Source organism: Alligator mississippiensis, chromosome 6 (assembly GCF_030867095.1).
Source record: "Alligator mississippiensis isolate rAllMis1 chromosome 6, rAllMis1, whole genome shotgun sequence".
NCBI classification, from domain to species: domain Eukaryota; kingdom Metazoa; phylum Chordata; order Crocodylia; family Alligatoridae; genus Alligator; species Alligator mississippiensis.
Window position 1 is genome coordinate 97,781,484 of NC_081829.1, and position 17,758 is coordinate 97,799,241.

The 17,758-nt window shown below is 46.4% G+C and overlaps 1 protein-coding gene across 2 annotated transcripts in view; it reads left to right on the forward strand.

Annotated features, from left to right (window-relative positions):
- ITPRIP (inositol 1,4,5-trisphosphate receptor interacting protein) overlaps nucleotides 1–8,037 on the forward strand; it is a 30,197-nt gene extending 22,160 nt beyond the window's left edge. For both annotated transcript variants that reach the window (XM_006268615.4, XM_019485985.2), the window contains exon 2: nucleotides 1,706–8,037. In XM_006268615.4, coding sequence (XP_006268677.1) covers nucleotides 1,719–3,368 — 1,650 coding nt within the window. In that variant the 5' untranslated portion in view covers nucleotides 1,706–1,718 and the 3' untranslated portion in view covers nucleotides 3,369–8,037. The remainder of the gene's footprint in view (nucleotides 1–1,705) is intronic.
- The last annotated feature ends 9,721 nt before the right edge of the window (nucleotides 8,038–17,758 follow it).

Here is a 17,758-nt window from a genome sequence, read left to right on the forward strand (position 1 = left end):
ACACACGCCCCTGCTCACGTGGATGTGGCCCAAGAGACCTAAACAGTGCTGGGTAGATGCCCTGGCGGCAATAGGATTGTGCCCAGCAGAGCTAGAGGTTACGTTCTTTTAACAGAGTCTTGGTACATTCGTGTGTGAAACTAATAACATCCAAGGGCACTGGCCGTGCACGTGGGTTGGGAACCCAATACTGTATCGTGAATAAAACAAACAAGCCTGCTCAGAATCATTTGAGGTCTCTCAACCATGCCAAGACGAGGAGGAGGTAACATGCAGCAGCTCACGCTGGCATGCTGCTGCACATAAACGAGCGGCAGCACACGTCTGGCAGTGGGACGTACTCCAGAATCACTTCTGCATTGATGCCCTTGGCACTTCAAAAAAGAGCAAGCTGGCTGGGACCGTGGCTCTGGATGTGTGTGGGAGGTGTTTGTTTAGATCCAGGCAGGGAGGTGTATTCATGGATTGTCCAGATTAGTAGCCTCGCAAGCACAGAATTTAAGTAGCATGTTGCATTTGAAACCATCCGTCTTTGGGTTAAAGCAAGGCCAGTGAAAAGGAGCAATGTGGCAGACCCTGTACTTTCTCAGGGGCTATCATATGCCAGTGCCAGTATACTGGGAAGGGATGTGTCATAGCATGAGCCCTGCTGTATTTTGATGCTTTGGTACTTCAAATGAGTTGAAAAAGTTTGTTAGGGGCCTCCCTCCTGGAGGCACTAAACTCTGTAACCATGGTCTCAGTCCAGATGTGAATGACCAGTGCTTGATTGTGAAGATATCCACAGGCCATTGGCATGCCTCCCATGGAGGGTGCTTCAAACGGCAATACCCCTCCCATGGCTGTGCCTCTAAGCTGTTGGCCTCACACCTGGCACTGAAGCTGTACATGCATTTTGGGGTGGCAGTGGATGCTTGCAGAAAAGGGAGGGGGTGCAGCTTGCCAGCACTTCTTTGTCTGCCCTTTGTACCTGGTTCTCAGATGGGAAGGGGTCTTCCTAAAGGAGGGGAGGGCACTGTTTCCACCCACTTCCCTGTGGGTGGGATGGGGAGGGCCCACTAATGCCCAAATAGCAATCACATTGGGTGAAGAACAACAGAAGCATGGGTGGCTGTAGCTGGATCCTCTTGCTCGTCCTTCTTGGACAGGCTATGATTTATGATGATATATTTATGATGATCCTATGACCCCAGCTGACTTCCTGCCCTTTGGGCGGGGGGCTGGACTCGATGATCTTCCAAGGTCCCTTCCAGCCTGAATGTCTATGAAATCTATAAAGTGGTTTCTCACTATGACTCCAGAGTTGTGAGTTTGAACCCTGATCTGGGCTTATGCAAAGGCTGTCACTGGTCAATCCAGCTAGTCATCCTGGTTGGGGACTCAGAAGTACCAGCCACAGTGCTAATCATCATGTCGTTCTCTCATATGCAATGAGCTACAGGAACTGCTGTGACCTAACCCGCCTAGCACTGCATCTGCTAGGTTCAAGTAGGCCCTTGACCTGGGCTGCTACTGCAGTCTATTGCTTTTCTCCTCATTACAGCTACATATCCCTCAGCACTCTGGCAGGGAACTTCCTGGGCTGAGGCATTTGTTCATGAACTCCCAGTTGCAGGCGACAATATCAGACTTGGAAAAAAGATAAAGGGTGGTTATAGTAATGATTTTATTTCATTTCTGACCATGCTGCCTCTCTCTCTTGCAGGAAAGGAATTGCCATGCCCGCAGGGATCTTCCGAGTGTGCCTGGTGGTGATAACAGCTATCGTCAACCACCCACTCCTGTTCCCCAAAGAAAATGCTACTGTCCCTGAGGACACGGAGGAAATCATCCAGAGGATGAAGGAGCGTGAGGAGAACCTCCGGCTGGAGCAGCTACGCTTGGAGCAGGAGATGGCAGGGCAGGAGTCCATCCAGAAGGCTTTGGAAGAGGCCCCTAAGCTGGAGGAGAAGCTCGAAGAGGATGCTCTGCGTTGGGACTTGTGGAGCGCCATGTCCATGGTTGTCTTCCTACTGATTGAGCTCTGGAGGCAAGATTTCCAGGATGGGAACTGGCAGGACTGGGCCGGTGAGGAGGATGACATGGCCATCCTGGGGAAAGCATTTAAGGGGGTGGCCCTGCCAAATAAGGCCACCTTGGCCAACTTCTATGAGAGGTGCATCGTGGGTGTCACTGGCGAGATGGCCCGGATGCGGGAGATGGTGGAAGGTTTTGCAGACGACTTGTTGGAAGCCCTACGGAGCGTGTGTAACCGGGATGCTGACATGGAGGTAGAGGAGTGCATAGGGGTAGGGAGCATGTATGAAAACTGGAGGGTGCGCAAGCCATATGTGTGCGACTTGATTGTGCCTTTTACCCCACCAGAGCCCTACCGTTTCCGGTCGCAGGTGTGGTGCTCTGGGGACTCCATCCCCCCAGATAAGCAAGGCTACGGTACCATCAAGGTTTGCCGGCGGGATGAGGATGTGGCAGGCTGTATCTGTGACAAGACTAAGCTGGGTGAAGACATGTTGTGCCTCCTCCATAGCCAAGCCAGCCAGACCAGGCACAACAGCGAGAGGGAGGACCTGCTCTGCTTTAACAACACCCAGTATCTGGATGCTGACCAGGTGATGAAGTGGTTCCAGATCGCCATCACCAAGGCCTGGAACAGAATATCCCACAAGTATGAATTTGATCTCACCTTCAGCCTCTTGGACTCCCCAGGTGCCCTGAAGATAAAATTCAGGTCTGGAAAGTCCATCGCCTTCAACATCACGCCTGTGGTGCAATGTGAAGACTCTGATGTCTACTTCATCTCCCACTTTCCCCGCAGCGGCCTGACAGCTGATCCCTCCTCCAACACTTACTGGTTTCTTACTTTTGCGGTGTACGAGAGACGGTTCATCCATTCCCTCTCCAAAACACTGCCTGCCAATGCCTGCCACCTCAGCTGCCTTCAGATCCTCTCCTTCCTGCACGAAAAGCAATGTAGCCTCTCGGGTCCAAGCGGCCTCACAAACTACCACCTGAAAACAGCAATGCTGCATTTGCTACAGACCCGTCCCCATCAGGACTGGGCCCCAGAAAACCTGGAAGCCAGGCTGCAAGACATGCTGAAATTCCTGGAGAAAAGCTTGCAGGAAAAGAAGCTATGCCACTTCTTCATTGGAAATCGTAAGGTGCCAGAGGAGCTAGGTTTCCCGGGGATATTCCAGAAGGCTGAGCCCCTCAACCTTTTCCGATCATTTGTGCTTCACAGAGACATTTACCAAAAGACGGTGGATACGTTTCACGAGATGCTGAGGAACACATCTGCTCTGATCAATGAATACACGGTGCACGTTCCTATAGAGCATACAAACGGGCTTCACAAAGAGTCTCTTTAGCCAAGACATCTGACAAACACTTGTCCTCTGTGCACAAGTTCCTGGGGCAGCTTAAAAGCCTTATCGAGGCAATGGACTTTGATGTGAGAGATTTCCACCTTTCATGGCAGCTAATTCAGGCCTGGTTTACCCAGCATCAGGGAGGAAGGAGAATGGGTAGGAACTGGAAAGCACATGCTGTGAAAGTGTCTCTCTACTCCACCAGTGCGTTAGCTGTTTTTTATGCAACTCAGAATATATTTTTTTACTATGCACTAGTCCGACTGTGGTGGTGACAAGCAACAGATGTAATTTATACAGATGTTGCATTGCAAAAACATTGGCAATTATTCAGCGTCTCAAGCCAAATATTGAGTTTGTTTTTAAAGGGGATGAAATAAAATGGTGAGGAGAATCTAAGATAAAAAGAGGATGTTGAAAGAGTCCTCCTCTTCCCTGAAAGGCAACAGCTCTGTGACTGCTGTTATTCTGTTATTCTTACCTTACTATTATTAGTCTTTTGTATAGTCATAATGGTAATGTCCAGGGGAGTGGATTTTGTGCGTGGGTGAATATATTTGCATGGCAGTTTTCCATGTCTGCTCTGGATGAAACCATTGACCATTCTTTGTAAAAGAAAAAGAAAAACTTCCTGCAAGACATAAAACTGTAAGACGGCAGATGCCAAGAGATAAATGTTTGGGCTCTTCGCATAAGCAGATGATGCATGAGAAGAGGGAACTCACGGAAAAAACTATGAAATGAACCCAGTCACAATAAGCTGATGCCAAAGGGGTAGATCGTAATCTCAAAATCTAATACAAATCATGTAGTGCATTTTTAATGAGGTCAGGGCAGGTACAAGTGCTGTAACTAAAGGAGAGAGCAGAGCACACTGGTGGCTGGCAAACTTGGTTTTTGCAGCAATGCTGCAGTCTGACTCCCTCCATCGTGTCTGTCTTATCTTTCATAGAGGTAACCTGGGGTATCTGCCTGCATCCAAGCAAGGCTCCTTCTAGACCTTGTTAATGCTGCTGCTTGGAGCAGGTTGCATTTAGGAGTGTCAGGTAGAGCAAGCTGCATGGCCTGCAGTCATCTGAGACCTGACCATAGTGAATGTTCAGCCACTACTGACCAAGTAGGAGAGAGAGAAAAAGTCTTGGTTGAGCGTACGAGCTTTTAATGTTTTGATCAAGTAGAGCTCTTCAACTTGGGTGTATTGTTTTCATTGTTCTCCTTTTAGAAGAGGAAGATGCAGCCTTGGTTGGCGGCATGGGTAGCATTGGTTGTTCCATCCTACAGCAGATTACCATCATTCCCATATTATTGCACCTCCACACCTGACCCATATATGGCAGACACAGAAGATAGGTTTGATCCTACTACCCTGAAGGTGATGCCTTCTGGCAGGAGTTCATTATCCAGCTTGCCATTAAGCAGACCTTCAAAAGAAGATTGAAGCACAAATCACTGTCTCACCTCTGTAGACAGCTGCGCAGGCCTGCCTCTCCAGGGGCAAGGGAGTTGTGGGACACAGACATATAGGGTGGCAGGGCAGGGATGTTAATAGATTACACAAGTCCTAAGTGAGAGAGAGGAACCCATTTGCAACGAGCTGCTGAGTAACTACCCAAGTTTGTAACTACACCGTTCCCCATGCCATTACACCCAGGCTTGCTATAAAAAGTGGGGAGGGAGTGACAGGGGCAATTGGCCAGAGCCATAGGAGAATTTCTTGGGTCTTGCATGAAGCAGATATTTGTCTCCATCTCCAAACTAACCCTTGTAGCTCTGTGCTCAGGAGAACCTCACAGCTGGAGAAGCAGGAGGGAAGGTCTCACTGCTGGAGGTCAGGTGTGAAGCTCACTGGTGCTGTCGGATTAACCTTTTAGCACAAGCCATTAAACCCCTTTAAGAGAAATAAAAACCAGGCTTGAGGCACTCTGTGGAGAATCAGATAGTGATGAGTAGAAGTAAAATGCAGGGTTTGAGACCCATGGGGATCTGGAGCTTCTCATATGTCTAGAATATTTTCAAACTAAAGCAACAACTTTGTGGCTGCTGAGTTTCTCGCTCCCTGAGGTCTGTTGTACAGTGTCTACACCAGACCTATATTTATACAGATGTACTATGTGCAGATGTACTATGGTGAAGCACTTGTGGCCTCGGTTCCTCTTCACTGTGCTGCTGCTATGGCCAGAGACAAATTTAAATCTCTGATGTTTCCTGCAAGGAGCCTAAATTTAGCGCATGAGAAGTACAGAAATACACCCCTGACCCAGGTCACACAGGAAATGATGTGCTGGGCTGAAAAAAACCCATCAAGCCTTTATATAAAATGGAGGAAAGGGAGAGTAAAAGACTGCTTATAAACAAAAATTCTCATTTCCCTTGTGCAAAATGTTGGAACAAAGATGCTTTCATCCAGCATGGATTTCCTCTCCGGCGGTTTGACTCTTGCTGGTTTTAGGAGGATGTTTGAAGTTGAGTTTGCAGTCATAAACAGGTAGTGGGGAAAGTAAACCTTGCAAACGACACTATGCTAGCAACATGTTAAAATAGTAGCAGGGGCATTAGGGATTTTTTCTCATCCTGCTGGATTGTCCTGTGGCAATTCTGGACCTCGTCTGGTGGTAATAGAAGAAATGTAGAGCACTAACAGAGACTCCTAATGAAACATGTCTTGCCTCAGTCCCTTCCCTGGACAAGATACCGCTCCGCTAAGTGTTTAACGTGACATGCTTACTCTGCTTCAGGCTTTTCTGCTGATCACAATTTCAGGCTATAAGAGAGCCTACAGATATGTCTCCACTCAGGGGAAAGCACTGTGTGTGAACACACTCACTGTGCTTCAGGAAACCCCACGGGAGAGCTCTCCATGTGGCTATCACTCTGCAGGCATTTCAACACAAGACACTTACTGTGGAGTAGACTAATTAGCTCTGCAGTAAACGTGTGCCTACACATGCACCCCTATTAGGCTGGAGTAAATGAATTAACTCTGCATCAGGATAGTACTTGTATTTACAGGATAGTACTAATTTATAACTACTATCCTGCCATGGAGTTTTTTGCTTTGCAGCAGTGCACGTGTAGACATTGCCCTGGCTGGCTGGAGCACAAGGGTGCTTCAGTGTGGGGGCTGCCTGTCGGCTGGCCCTGCACTGGAGCACCCTCATGCCCCAGCCAGCCCCTGTGCAGCACGTCGAGCAGGAGGGGAAGCAGCCCTGGCCTGGCAGGCTGACCCCTGGCACCCCCTGCCAGCCAGGGCTGCTTCGATGCAGCTCAACGTGCTGCAGTCCCGGGTGCACATTCAAACAGTGTATCCAGGAGCAATAAACTCTGGAGTTTATTGCTTTGCCTTAATTGCACATATAGACGTGCGCTGAGAGATCAAACCTTTACGTACTGAGTAACTTGCTTAATCTTACCATAACCATAGCAGCAAGAAAGGGTATAAAGTGTAGAAGAATGGTCCTTCACAGTCAGGTCTTATCAATTTTAATACTAGAATACAGTTAGCCAGACATCACCCTTACTTGCAAAAGACTACAGCATTTCATCAGTCTTCCGTGCAGTCTACACTAGTCAAAATGTCCTTTGCTAGCTAGAACTGTGTGTAAAGATGTTTGGCTAACGTATCTGGAAGTCTACAATATCCAGAGTCTTACTCAGAATTCCTCAAGAGTAGACTCATGGGTTTTTGTGGTTTTAAATCTAATCATTTTCTTTTGCAACCAAGTGCTATGTAACGTGCAGTGAATCACTGCAGGAATGGTCCCGAGGAAGTTCAAACTGCGTGGATCCCTTTCTTCTACTAGTTATTGTTATTGCTAACCCTTAGCCAGGGAAACTCAGCCATCGTCCCCCTATATTCCAGCCACCTTCCTAAAGCAATTTAATTGTTTCAGTATGTCACTATAGGCTCTATCAAGGTGAGGGAAATCACTGTGGCCCGATAAGAGCCATCAACACAGCCTCAGGGGCTATTCATGTGCAGGCAGCGCCGTTATTAAAGCTATTCTTGTCTAAAGCCATTATCATTCAGGAGCTGAATGTCTCTTAAGGCAGTCTCTTCATTTTGGATAGTTCAGTACTCAACTTGCATCGACCGTGGGATATGGCATCTATGTCTCCATTTTTCCACATACAGATCATTTATCATTTTTTTTGGCTTTTTTAATAAGAAACTCAAATATTTGCTCTGTCATTTAAGCAGGATGTGGTAATTACTCTATTGGACTTTTTAACGTAGAATTTGTACAAGTTTCTGTTGCGGGAGTGAGGCAACAAAAGACCTCGACCTGATTTTCACAGCCCAGTTGACAGCGGGCTTGACTGGTCGCTGCTTCTTCTGGGACCATATGTGGTAAATAGCCTTATTTATTACTAGCCTTCTTTACGGACACTTTTGTAATATTTTGTTAGCTTGGAAGCAAGACTGTACTCTGAAGAGCTGACCTGGGAGGAATAAGTGAGAGTTGGGTTAAGACACAACACCCAAAACCTTCCAGATCAAGCTCTTCCTTGAGTTTTTAGAACATCCATAATATAGTCCATTTAAACTTTTTAAAAGGTATGCCAGGAACAATTTCTATATTAAAGTCATGGTTGAACATGGTTGAAACGTGTATATATTTTTCGTGCAGCTTTATTTAAAATAAAGGTGGTGTTTGAAGTCTCATATGAATTCTACAGGAGTGAAGTCCATTTATTACTAGTCTCTTCAAGGCTTGTGCATTTCCCAGACTATCCAAAAGGCTGGGGTCCTAGTACAGTGGGTAGGATCCTGACATACATACATATAGTCAGCTCCCAGGAGGTTGAATTAGGGTTCCTGAGAGTTACTCCAGAATAAGCTTGGGAGTGAGTTTAAAATAATATAGCTATTTTGGAATAAATCCAGGGACAAGGACTCATAATTATCCCAGAACAAGTGTCCATGCATGCAGTTATTCTGGAATAACCATTCCTGTAAATTATTCCTGATTAACTTCATCCATAGACAAGCCTTAAATGCCACCCTCTTGACCAGGGATGAGCCTGGTTTCCTGATCTTCCCATCCTTCAGCGGGGGGAGACCTATTTGCTGTTGTATTTAATAGACAGCCGCAGACAGGGGAGGCCAAACTGCAGCAGGTTTGCCGTAAGTGGTACTGGCAGTCTCTGCGTGGCACGTGGTCGATGGGAGGGAATAGGCAGCAACGGCAGCAGATAGCAAGGGGCAGAAAAGAGCAGCAAATCAGCACAGGGCAGGGAGCAAAAAGCGGAGCAGATGTTCGGGTAGGGGAACAGGATTGGAGTGACTCCCAGGCAGCATGGGGCTAATTTGTGACATGTCTGACAAAAAGTTTGGCTCTAAACCAAGGCCCAGCCCCTACCGAGAAGCATGGGAAAGTCAAGACTTCAGACCCCAGCCCTTTTGGTGATCTTTGCCGGCTCTCCTGGAGACCTGGATATACCTTTTGGGGTCCAGCCCAAATTTCAAAAGAAACAGATTGCCAGCGGCCTTATGCTTACTGTGCTGTCCTCCGTCCTGGCTTGTAAAAGTCTCCCTGGTTGGGTCCTTTGTTTTGTGACTTCAGTGTGTTGGATCCAACCATGGAGCCCAACAACCTGGCTGTGGTAGATGACTTGGGCTATATCTGCAATAGGGATGTGAGACTGGTAGAGACCTGGCTGAAGTCCTCCTATAGCACGCTCGCTTCCAATACAAGCGTGGGACAGCTGGTGTGTAGGGAGCCCTAAGTAGTCATGCTAAAAAAAGAGCTTTTAATGTGCATCTCAAGTGTTTCTTTAAGGTCACTCTCCTCTATGGCATGGAGATAATGATTTTTCTATTTAAGTTCCACTGCCTGTCTTCTTCTCCTATAACCAATTTGTGGTAGAACAGAAACAGGGAAGAAACTTATAAAAAAAATTTTTTTACTTGGTTTTTAAAAGTAATTTGCACGGAGAAAAAACAATCTCCGTTTCTTCCAGTTGGCAGCATCTCTCCTTTTGTTTACCGCTTTAAAATAATCTTGGAGAGGAGAGATGGATCCTAACTTTGGTGGGGGTCAAATACTTTGAAATGTTCAGAGCTGCGGAGGTAAATTTTGGAAAGTGATATAAAGAAAGCAGAATGAGCCAGGTGCTTTTGAAACCTGCGGTAGGCTCTTTCTTCTCAGGCTGTCAAGTCAAGATGGGAAACAATATTAAAATGACTAAATCTTAAATGGAGAATACATTTCAGGATATATTTGTTACTTATTTAATTTAGTAAAGGTCAGGGTGGTAAAGATCCAGCTGTTTTCTGTCCTTGATAACCAGCTAATGGTGGAATTTCTTGGGTGTTGGGATATGAAAATTACTAAGATGCTTCAGCAATTACAGACTCGGTCTTAGACATCCACAGTTTTTCATGTGGGGCAAGAGTTCAACTAATATATTTACCTCTTTCTCGCTTAATGGCCAATAAAACTTCTATCAGAAGCATTAAAGCTTCCCACTAAGTCTTGACGTTCTCCCTCATCATAAAGTAAACTGCAGTCATTTTGGCCTTGGAAATAATGCTACGCATGCAAGCACAGCTTGACTAATATCACTTAGCCTTGCTAAATAACTACTGTAGAGACAGCAAGAGGGTGAGGGGGTGGTTTTCACTTGGTTAATTTGGTCAATTAAAACAGCTCACTATTTGGCCTGTTATGAATAGTCAAACGTAAGAGCCAGTAAAGGAAAATATTCCTCCCACAGAATATCTGACCCACTATGAAGAGCTGATTATTTTTATCCAGGTAACACCATGTAACTCTTAATTGCCAATCTAATGGGCTTTGAGGTTGGTAGCAAGTTCTCTCCTCAAGTGTTTCTGTCTCATGCTCAGTGTATAATGGATGGGAGCCTCCTGCTCACTTGGCAGAGAAGGTGGCACTGCCCGCTCAGAAGTACCCTCCTGTTTGCTGCAAAGCAGCCCTGGGGGTCCTGCAAGAGGCAGTCTTACAAAACAGACGTACTTATATTAATGAATAGCTCCCTTGGCACCTGTGGCAGAGGTCCACAGTGCCTGTTCGTCCCAAGGAGGGGGCAGGCAGCAGCCAGCATTATCCTAAGTAAAATAAAGCAGCTCCAGATACAAAGCAGCGATCTGCCGCTGTGTGCAGCACAACAGTGCTCGGTGTGCGGGTCCAAATCGATCCCGAGAGGCTGGATTAGCTCCGGGAGGTAGAGCCCGCCTGATGCTTTTTCCCTCCGAGGTGGTCTTGTCTGTGGCAGAAGGTAACGGCTGGGATAGGTGAAAGGAGCCCCCTGGAAGAGGGGTTTAGCGGGGCCTTGAAAGGAGTCAGCGTCCAGCCCTGGGACTGCAGCTTTGTGTGGTGGGGAGGAGATGGGGCTGGGCTAGGGACACCCCTCTCCTCCGCGCAGGATGGTCACCCGCTTCCCCATTTAGCGCCCTCCTCGTGAGCCATGTGGGCTTGGGGCAATGAAATCCCAGAGAGGAGCCAGCATCCTCGAGCCAGGCAGCTTAGGGACAAGCCGCACCGCTTCAGGGCACTGCCAACATCAACCACTTCCCCTAGGTGCAACTAGCCCAACTCTCCTGGGATCGCCCCTTCGCTCCAGCCCCTTCCCATCTGTCTCCCCTGCTCTCTTCTCCACCTCCTTTCTCCATCCCTTCACCCTCATCTCTGCTGAATTAAATCCCCTTTAAAACCCACCTAAAGTTTGTTCTGCTTTAATCATGGCACAACGTCGTATTTGCTGACTTGCCGTATGCTCCGTCTGCTTCCTGCTGCATCCCTGTCCCCTGACCGTCTTATCTGTTCAGGTGCTCAGCTCTTCAGGGCATAAAACCCATATGTACTCCAGCACACGCAATGCCTAGCACAACAGGATCCTGTTCAACATAGACCTCCCCTCTGTTGCAGAAAGGAGTGTTGACACTCAGAGATACTGTTGGGTTCATATGAATGGAGTTGGGGAGAAGGGGGTTGCCTATGACCCCGTAACTTGGAATCACAGCTGCCCCAATTTTAACTATTTCATATATAGAAATAAACCTTAAATTAAAAAGTTTAACCTCTCCATGCCAGGAGACTTTGGCATGCTTTATGTAAAAAAAAAATACATCAAGCTGGTGGGGATACATACCAGCATCTGAGAAAGAAACTTTCCCTGAGAGCAGGGAGTTTTTCCTTAGAAACAACTATTACTGGCCCATACTAGAGGCAGGATAGTGACCTAAAGGAACCTAAGTGTGGCGATTCCTACGTTCCAATTAACAGCTACGCTTCCAGGTTCAAATTTCTCCGAAGCACTTCTTGAGACCAATAATCCCACGTAATACCATAAGATAATACCATGAGGAAAAGCTGTTGTGAGGTGCACACCTGATCAGTCGTGCAAACCCGGCATTCTCCACACCTTTCCCATATCTTGCGTTTGTGATTTATCACTGAGCATGCATAGTTGCTTTACTGGTGAATACCAATGACATAGCAACATCTGAAACACCCCAAAAGTGCATTTTAAATGTTGCAAATTTGTGCGCATGCAAAACCCACGCTGGTGGTAAGGGCAGTTTAAACACAAGGATTTTTGTTTTCATGAACTTTCAGGTTCCCTGTCCTGTAGTTCTTAGTCTGAAGTACTTCTTAGTTTGCTGAAGTCCTGTGTCAGGAGAGCTCCCGGTATCCATTCACGTGCTTAGACCCACGCTTTCCTGGAATAGAGTCCTTCTAGTTGCATTCTTGCCCAGCTGCCAAATCTCTAACCACAAGATAATCTCTTTAGCAGACAGTCGCACTGCAGCGTGTCAGACTGAGCAAGTGCATCAAGGTATTTTGGTACTCAAATATGCAGATACATGCCTTAGTACCTACCTCTGTTTGCATACCCTGCCTGTACACACATTGAGCAGTGGGATCCAAACAAACTACTGCCAGAGCCATGTCTAGAGTTGCATAAGCCCCAGGTTCAAAACATAAATGAGGTGAATTAATGAGTGTCTTTGCAGAAGTCTGCAAGATTGTTTGGTCACTTCTAACAATTCAGGCTTGTGTCTCAACTCCTTCCTGACTGCTTTCCTTTTTTAACAGTAAAATAGTCCAGGCCTAAACCAATTAAGTCCTGTTAGGTAGCTTGCAGAAACTTTCTGTAACTCCCAGCAACTTCACAGTCACTGGGCAGGGCAGCCTTGGCATTGTTCCCATACCTTTCTGGGGCAGTGTTGCACAGGTAACCACCATACTTGCCTGTGATCTCGTAGGAAAAAGGCTGTTGTGCTGTGTGTGCGACATTGTAACTCACCTTCAGGGCCGCAAACAAGTTACCACAACATGTCACACTGATGCCACGTCATAATGCTCACCTGTGCCCAGGCTAGGGGGATGTAGGACCTTGAATGGCATGCACAGGTGATCTACAAACTGATCCTGATCTTGCCTTCCAATGAATCAACCCAGTGACGTATTAAGAGAGATGGAAGTTAAACTCCTACAACAGCAGCACGGCCCGGCCAAGCTACATAAGTACATTCCTTCTTGTGCAGCAATCATCTCATCTTGTGGTTTAGCAGGCATGTACTGTGTAATCAGATTTGTCTTCCCACAGTTAGCAGTGGCTGCATAATCTGACTGGTTTAGCTAGTGTGGGCAAGAAGAGACAGCCTCTTTCCCCCAAGAGTTTAAAGCCTAAATACACAAGGATGCAACCAAAAGCACTATGTGCTAAGAAAGGGCCTCATCATAGTACTTCCATTTGTTTAATTTCAGGAATAGAGCATATTGAAGCTCTTTTCTGGTGGGACAAATTTAGGGTGAGGGTTTTACATAGTCTATGGAAGAAAGCACTTGGGTATCAATTATGGGTTCTCATATGTAGGGAGCTGCAATCTGGACAGCTTTAAGCATCACTACCCAATCATCAGCTTTTCCCTGGAGACAACTAGATATGGCTTTTTGGGGGTAGTGGCTCTTTTTTCCTCTATAACTATCAGCCTACTTTCCTTCCTTGGCTATGAACAGTGCAAAGATAACCCATACGAACTCCCATTTTGAATGCTTTGATATTCACAGACTCCAGGAAGTTCTGCCTCCCCCCCCGTTCAGCTGAGAGATGCGTGCTCCTCCTCCCTCCTTTCATTGCTCCTTATTTTCCATGCTGGAATGACTTTCTTCTGCAGCCTCACTCAGATAAAGAGCAAAAATGGGAGCTACTGGACTGTAGGACACCTGGTTCTGGGATCTGCTTGCAGCAAACTAAACCTACAATTTTTGAATACATAAGACAACTATGAAGAATGCAAGAGATCTCTATGCAAGGTGCATGCATATAGGGTATGTTTTTATTTTCTGTCCCGAAGTGTTGTAGTATTGCTGTCTACCACTAGCGAGCTCCTACTTTCCACCCCACTGGCAAGTTAAAGGTCTTCTTTATAAAAGGTTAGTAAACATGTTGTGAGTAGGAAAATGCTACATAATTGCATGACATTAATAAGCCATTTAAGCAAAGCCAGCACTAGCTGCCAACCCACTTATTTGCAGCACCCTCTTGCTGCTGCATATTGATAGCAATGGGGAAAAAAACCAATTATATCACTACATATCAACACTGAGGAGGCCTTGCAAAATTACATCAGTTTTAGGTACCCTGGGATTGTAGAAAGAGCGAGCCAAGGCCCAGCCAGCCTGAATCATTTCCCTACTTTGATTGTAATGGAGAGGGACAGCAGACAACAAGAAAAGGTGGTGCGGTGCGGGTGCTGAGCTATAGCCATGGCTTTGGCAACGTAGATGAAACTTTATAGGGAGCCACCATAGTGGGGGTGGGAAAGTAGAGCCAGCCATTAAAATATTCCTTATGCCTCTAAACTAGCGCGTGTAAACCTTTTTACACTCAAGGCACCTGTTGGAAATTGCCAGCTTTTAGCTTTCACTTATTTTTTCATAGTGAAAAAACAAGAGAGCAATTCTTCTGTTGCAAACAAGTCAGAAAGACCACAACAGGTCAGAGTGGTTGTGACACTACGAATTCTGACTTGGGATCTAGGTTTATTGGGTGAATCGTGTACAGGTGTTTGCACACCTAACCGTGCTAATAATCCACACCCTTTAAAAGATCTTGTAGCACTCCAGCGTGCCTTAGCACCCTGACAGAGAATCACTGCCGTAGACGCATCGTTCACATCAACCTGTGCATGTCTGATTAGAGGGACAGGCAACATCTTCCTCCTACCACCTAACAGCTCCAAAAAGGAGACCGCTACAAACTTTGTGCACTAAGAAGGACAGGCCTTTTCCCCTCAGGCGTTTTAACTGACCCTCCACAGCCACAAAACCATGACCAGTCCAGTTAGGTATTTGTCTAGAGTTTGTCCAAATGCTTCAGTAGCCATGAGGCATGGTTCCTTTTTGGAGAGAAGCCCTGACCCCAATATCCCATGCTGCTTGGTCTCAAGGTACCTGTCTCTCCAAGTCCCTTTCAAAGGATTTTACTAGATGATTTGGAACAACAGGGTTTTGCTGTAGGAAGGTACCAGCGTTCTCCGGATCCAAGTCTAGGCACAGGGCAGGGCCATATCCCTGATGTTATCACCCCAGCCTCACATTTTGCATCCTTGCAGTGGGCCTTGACATAAAACACTCATTTGGCACTCAGCTCAGCGGGTCAAATTCTGCTCTGTTACACCAGCACAGCTCCAAAGACTTCAGTGGACTTGAAGGGAAGTACTGGTAACCGAGAGCAGAACGCAGCCCTGTGCTATTTGTCTTTCTTGAAGTCTCTGTCCTGTCCTAGTGCATCTCTTACCATGCTGTGCACAGACTATCCTCTTCCTTTTTGCCTAACCCTAAATCTTTCTGTCTCCATCAAGAATGAGAAGGAGGCTTAGTTTGTGCCCTTTTCCTTCTTCTTTTCTTGAAGGTCACAATTAGCTTTCTCTATTGCCACTAATATTCAGCAGTCTCTTATGTAAGACCAGCATTCCTACCATAATGGGCTCAGGACCCAGGACCCTAGCCATCTGCCTGTGGGTTTAGAGGAGTGGCTGATACTTAATAATAAGTTACAGGGCAGAATTTTCTTTTTTGGTTGAAGTAGCATATTTATAACAGTACATCATGGAGTCAGGCAAACAGAAAAGAAAAAGCAGGGAACGTATGTGAATATCTATCTGTTCAAAGAACAGAACATCATAACTCTTGAGGTCTGGACCTAGCCACTTACATTTTTGAATGCTGGAGCTTTTAACCCACTGAAAAGGTCTCTCCCGATGCAGCATCTCTTGCTGTTTCTTGTCTGGGAGAATGAAGGGAGCTCATCATACTTGTGGAAGCGCAGACCATTTCCAACCTATCTCAACAAGTCTGAGGCAACTTAAAGGCTGCCCACAAAGCCGAATATTCAAACATTATTACATTGTTAATTGAATTCAATGAAAATACTTTTTCTGCACTTGAATACTTCCTGAAAGTTTGCCACCAGGCCAGGTTCCCAAATGGACCTGCGTGTTGGCAAGACAGAGGATACAAGTCACATCAGACTCCAAATACGACTCATCACTTGTGTACAGCCAAATAGCATACACCAGTATCTATTTTCTTATAAACCTTTGTAAGCCTTTGCATGTGCTCCACCTGGCTCCTCTGCATATGGAGCTATAGCTACCTACTTTAGTCCAGCTAGAATCAGTCCCCCCACCCCGGTCAAATCCACACCAGTAAGTCCCTTTGTCCTCGTGGAGGCAGTAGTTCTCCACGGTCCTGCAGGGATCTCATGGCAGAATGAGCACCCAGCCCGTTGCTGCAGCTCAGGCAGCCCTAGGAGGGGATGGATCCTCTTTGGACTTACCAAATATATATGTTCCAGTGTAGGGTCTTTGTCATCGGTGGGGTGTGAGTTGGAACGAGCTGCACTTGGACAAAGGGATCCTTCAACCACAATGTAATATGTTATGTTCACCATTTTTACAAACACTTTCCAAAACAGAACTGCACTTTCCATACTGCACATGGTGGAGAGTGCTTCTTACCTCCTTTAGCTTTCCAGATTGCTTCTCTAAGCGAAGCAGTCCCATTTACCTTTTTAAAGACAAAACAAAAAGAGACCCGACATAGTCAAAACCCACAATCTTACCCAACACATCTCACACACCAAAGCAGGGACAGTCTAGATTCAAACTCTGTTTCCCAAAACAAATAGATCAGAGCAACAAGAAGCAGAGGGATCATTTGGCCTGGGTCATGCTCCCTTCTGAATCAGCACTGAACCAAGGGCCCAACATAGCATGGAGCAATTTGCTATTCAAAGTGCACTCCCTCCAGAGAGATACGGAGCAGGGATCCTGAACACAGAGGTTTATGAAAAACATCATCACGTCTCATTTTGTGGGAGTGCTAACCCCAGTGTGCAAGCTGCCCAAACTCCACCTATGTAACAAGCTCCTGGCTAATTTCTCTTTATATTAAAAAGGCAATTTGAAACTTCCTGTGCTAAAACTCCAGTGTGAAGTGTTTCTGGACTCTATTAGACAGCCACCTTGTTCCCTTCAGTACGTTTCATTAGGGCTTTGCCTACTTTTGCATGGCTCAAGCAATCAGGGTCTCCAATACAAAAAGTCTTTCTTTGCTAGGATAAAGTATCCCTGAGGTTATACTAAAGCCTAAGCAGAGCCTCTCAGAAGTTCAACCTATTACAGGGGCAACTTAAGATGAAAGTTGCTCATGCAGCAGGAATACAAAAAGTAAGTGGCTGTTTGAGAAGTGGAGTAGCAAGTTAAGACAAGCAGCCTGCTAAAAGATCCGTGTTTGGCAGCAAGGCACTTGCTGAGGTTGGAGGCAGAACAGTGGGTGCAGTCTGTTCCCAGAGTGGCTGCTATGTTAAGCTCAGCCATTAACGTCTTGGATGTCAGTGTCAGTGTCACTTCAGTGGAAAATGTTGGGTTTCCAAATTATGTTCAGGTTTTGAGACGCTCTGCCTAACCAGAAAGAAACTGCCCTGGGTACAAAGAGAAAACAGGGGTCTCTGGTAATACTTAAAGAGATCTCTCAGTCTTTCCAAAAGACTATGCACTTTCTGATTTAGATCAAGTTGCCAATAGCATAAACCAGCCCATCTAATGGCTCTAGTACTACGCACAACTGTAGCACTACCAGGTTCAAAGGGGATGCAAGCTGTAGATCTGCTGTATAAATTGCTAATCCAGGGGACTCCTGTTAGCCACTTCTACCAATCCCACTGCATAGCTTCATAGACATTCGGGCTGGAAGGGACCTCGGAAGATCATCGAGTCCAGCCCCCCACCCCGGGGGCAGGAAGTCAGCTGGGGTCATAGGATCCCAGCAAGATAAGCATCCAATTTTCCCTTGAAGGCATTCAAAGTAGATGCTTGAACCACCTCCAATGGCAGGCTATTCCAGACCTTGGGGGCT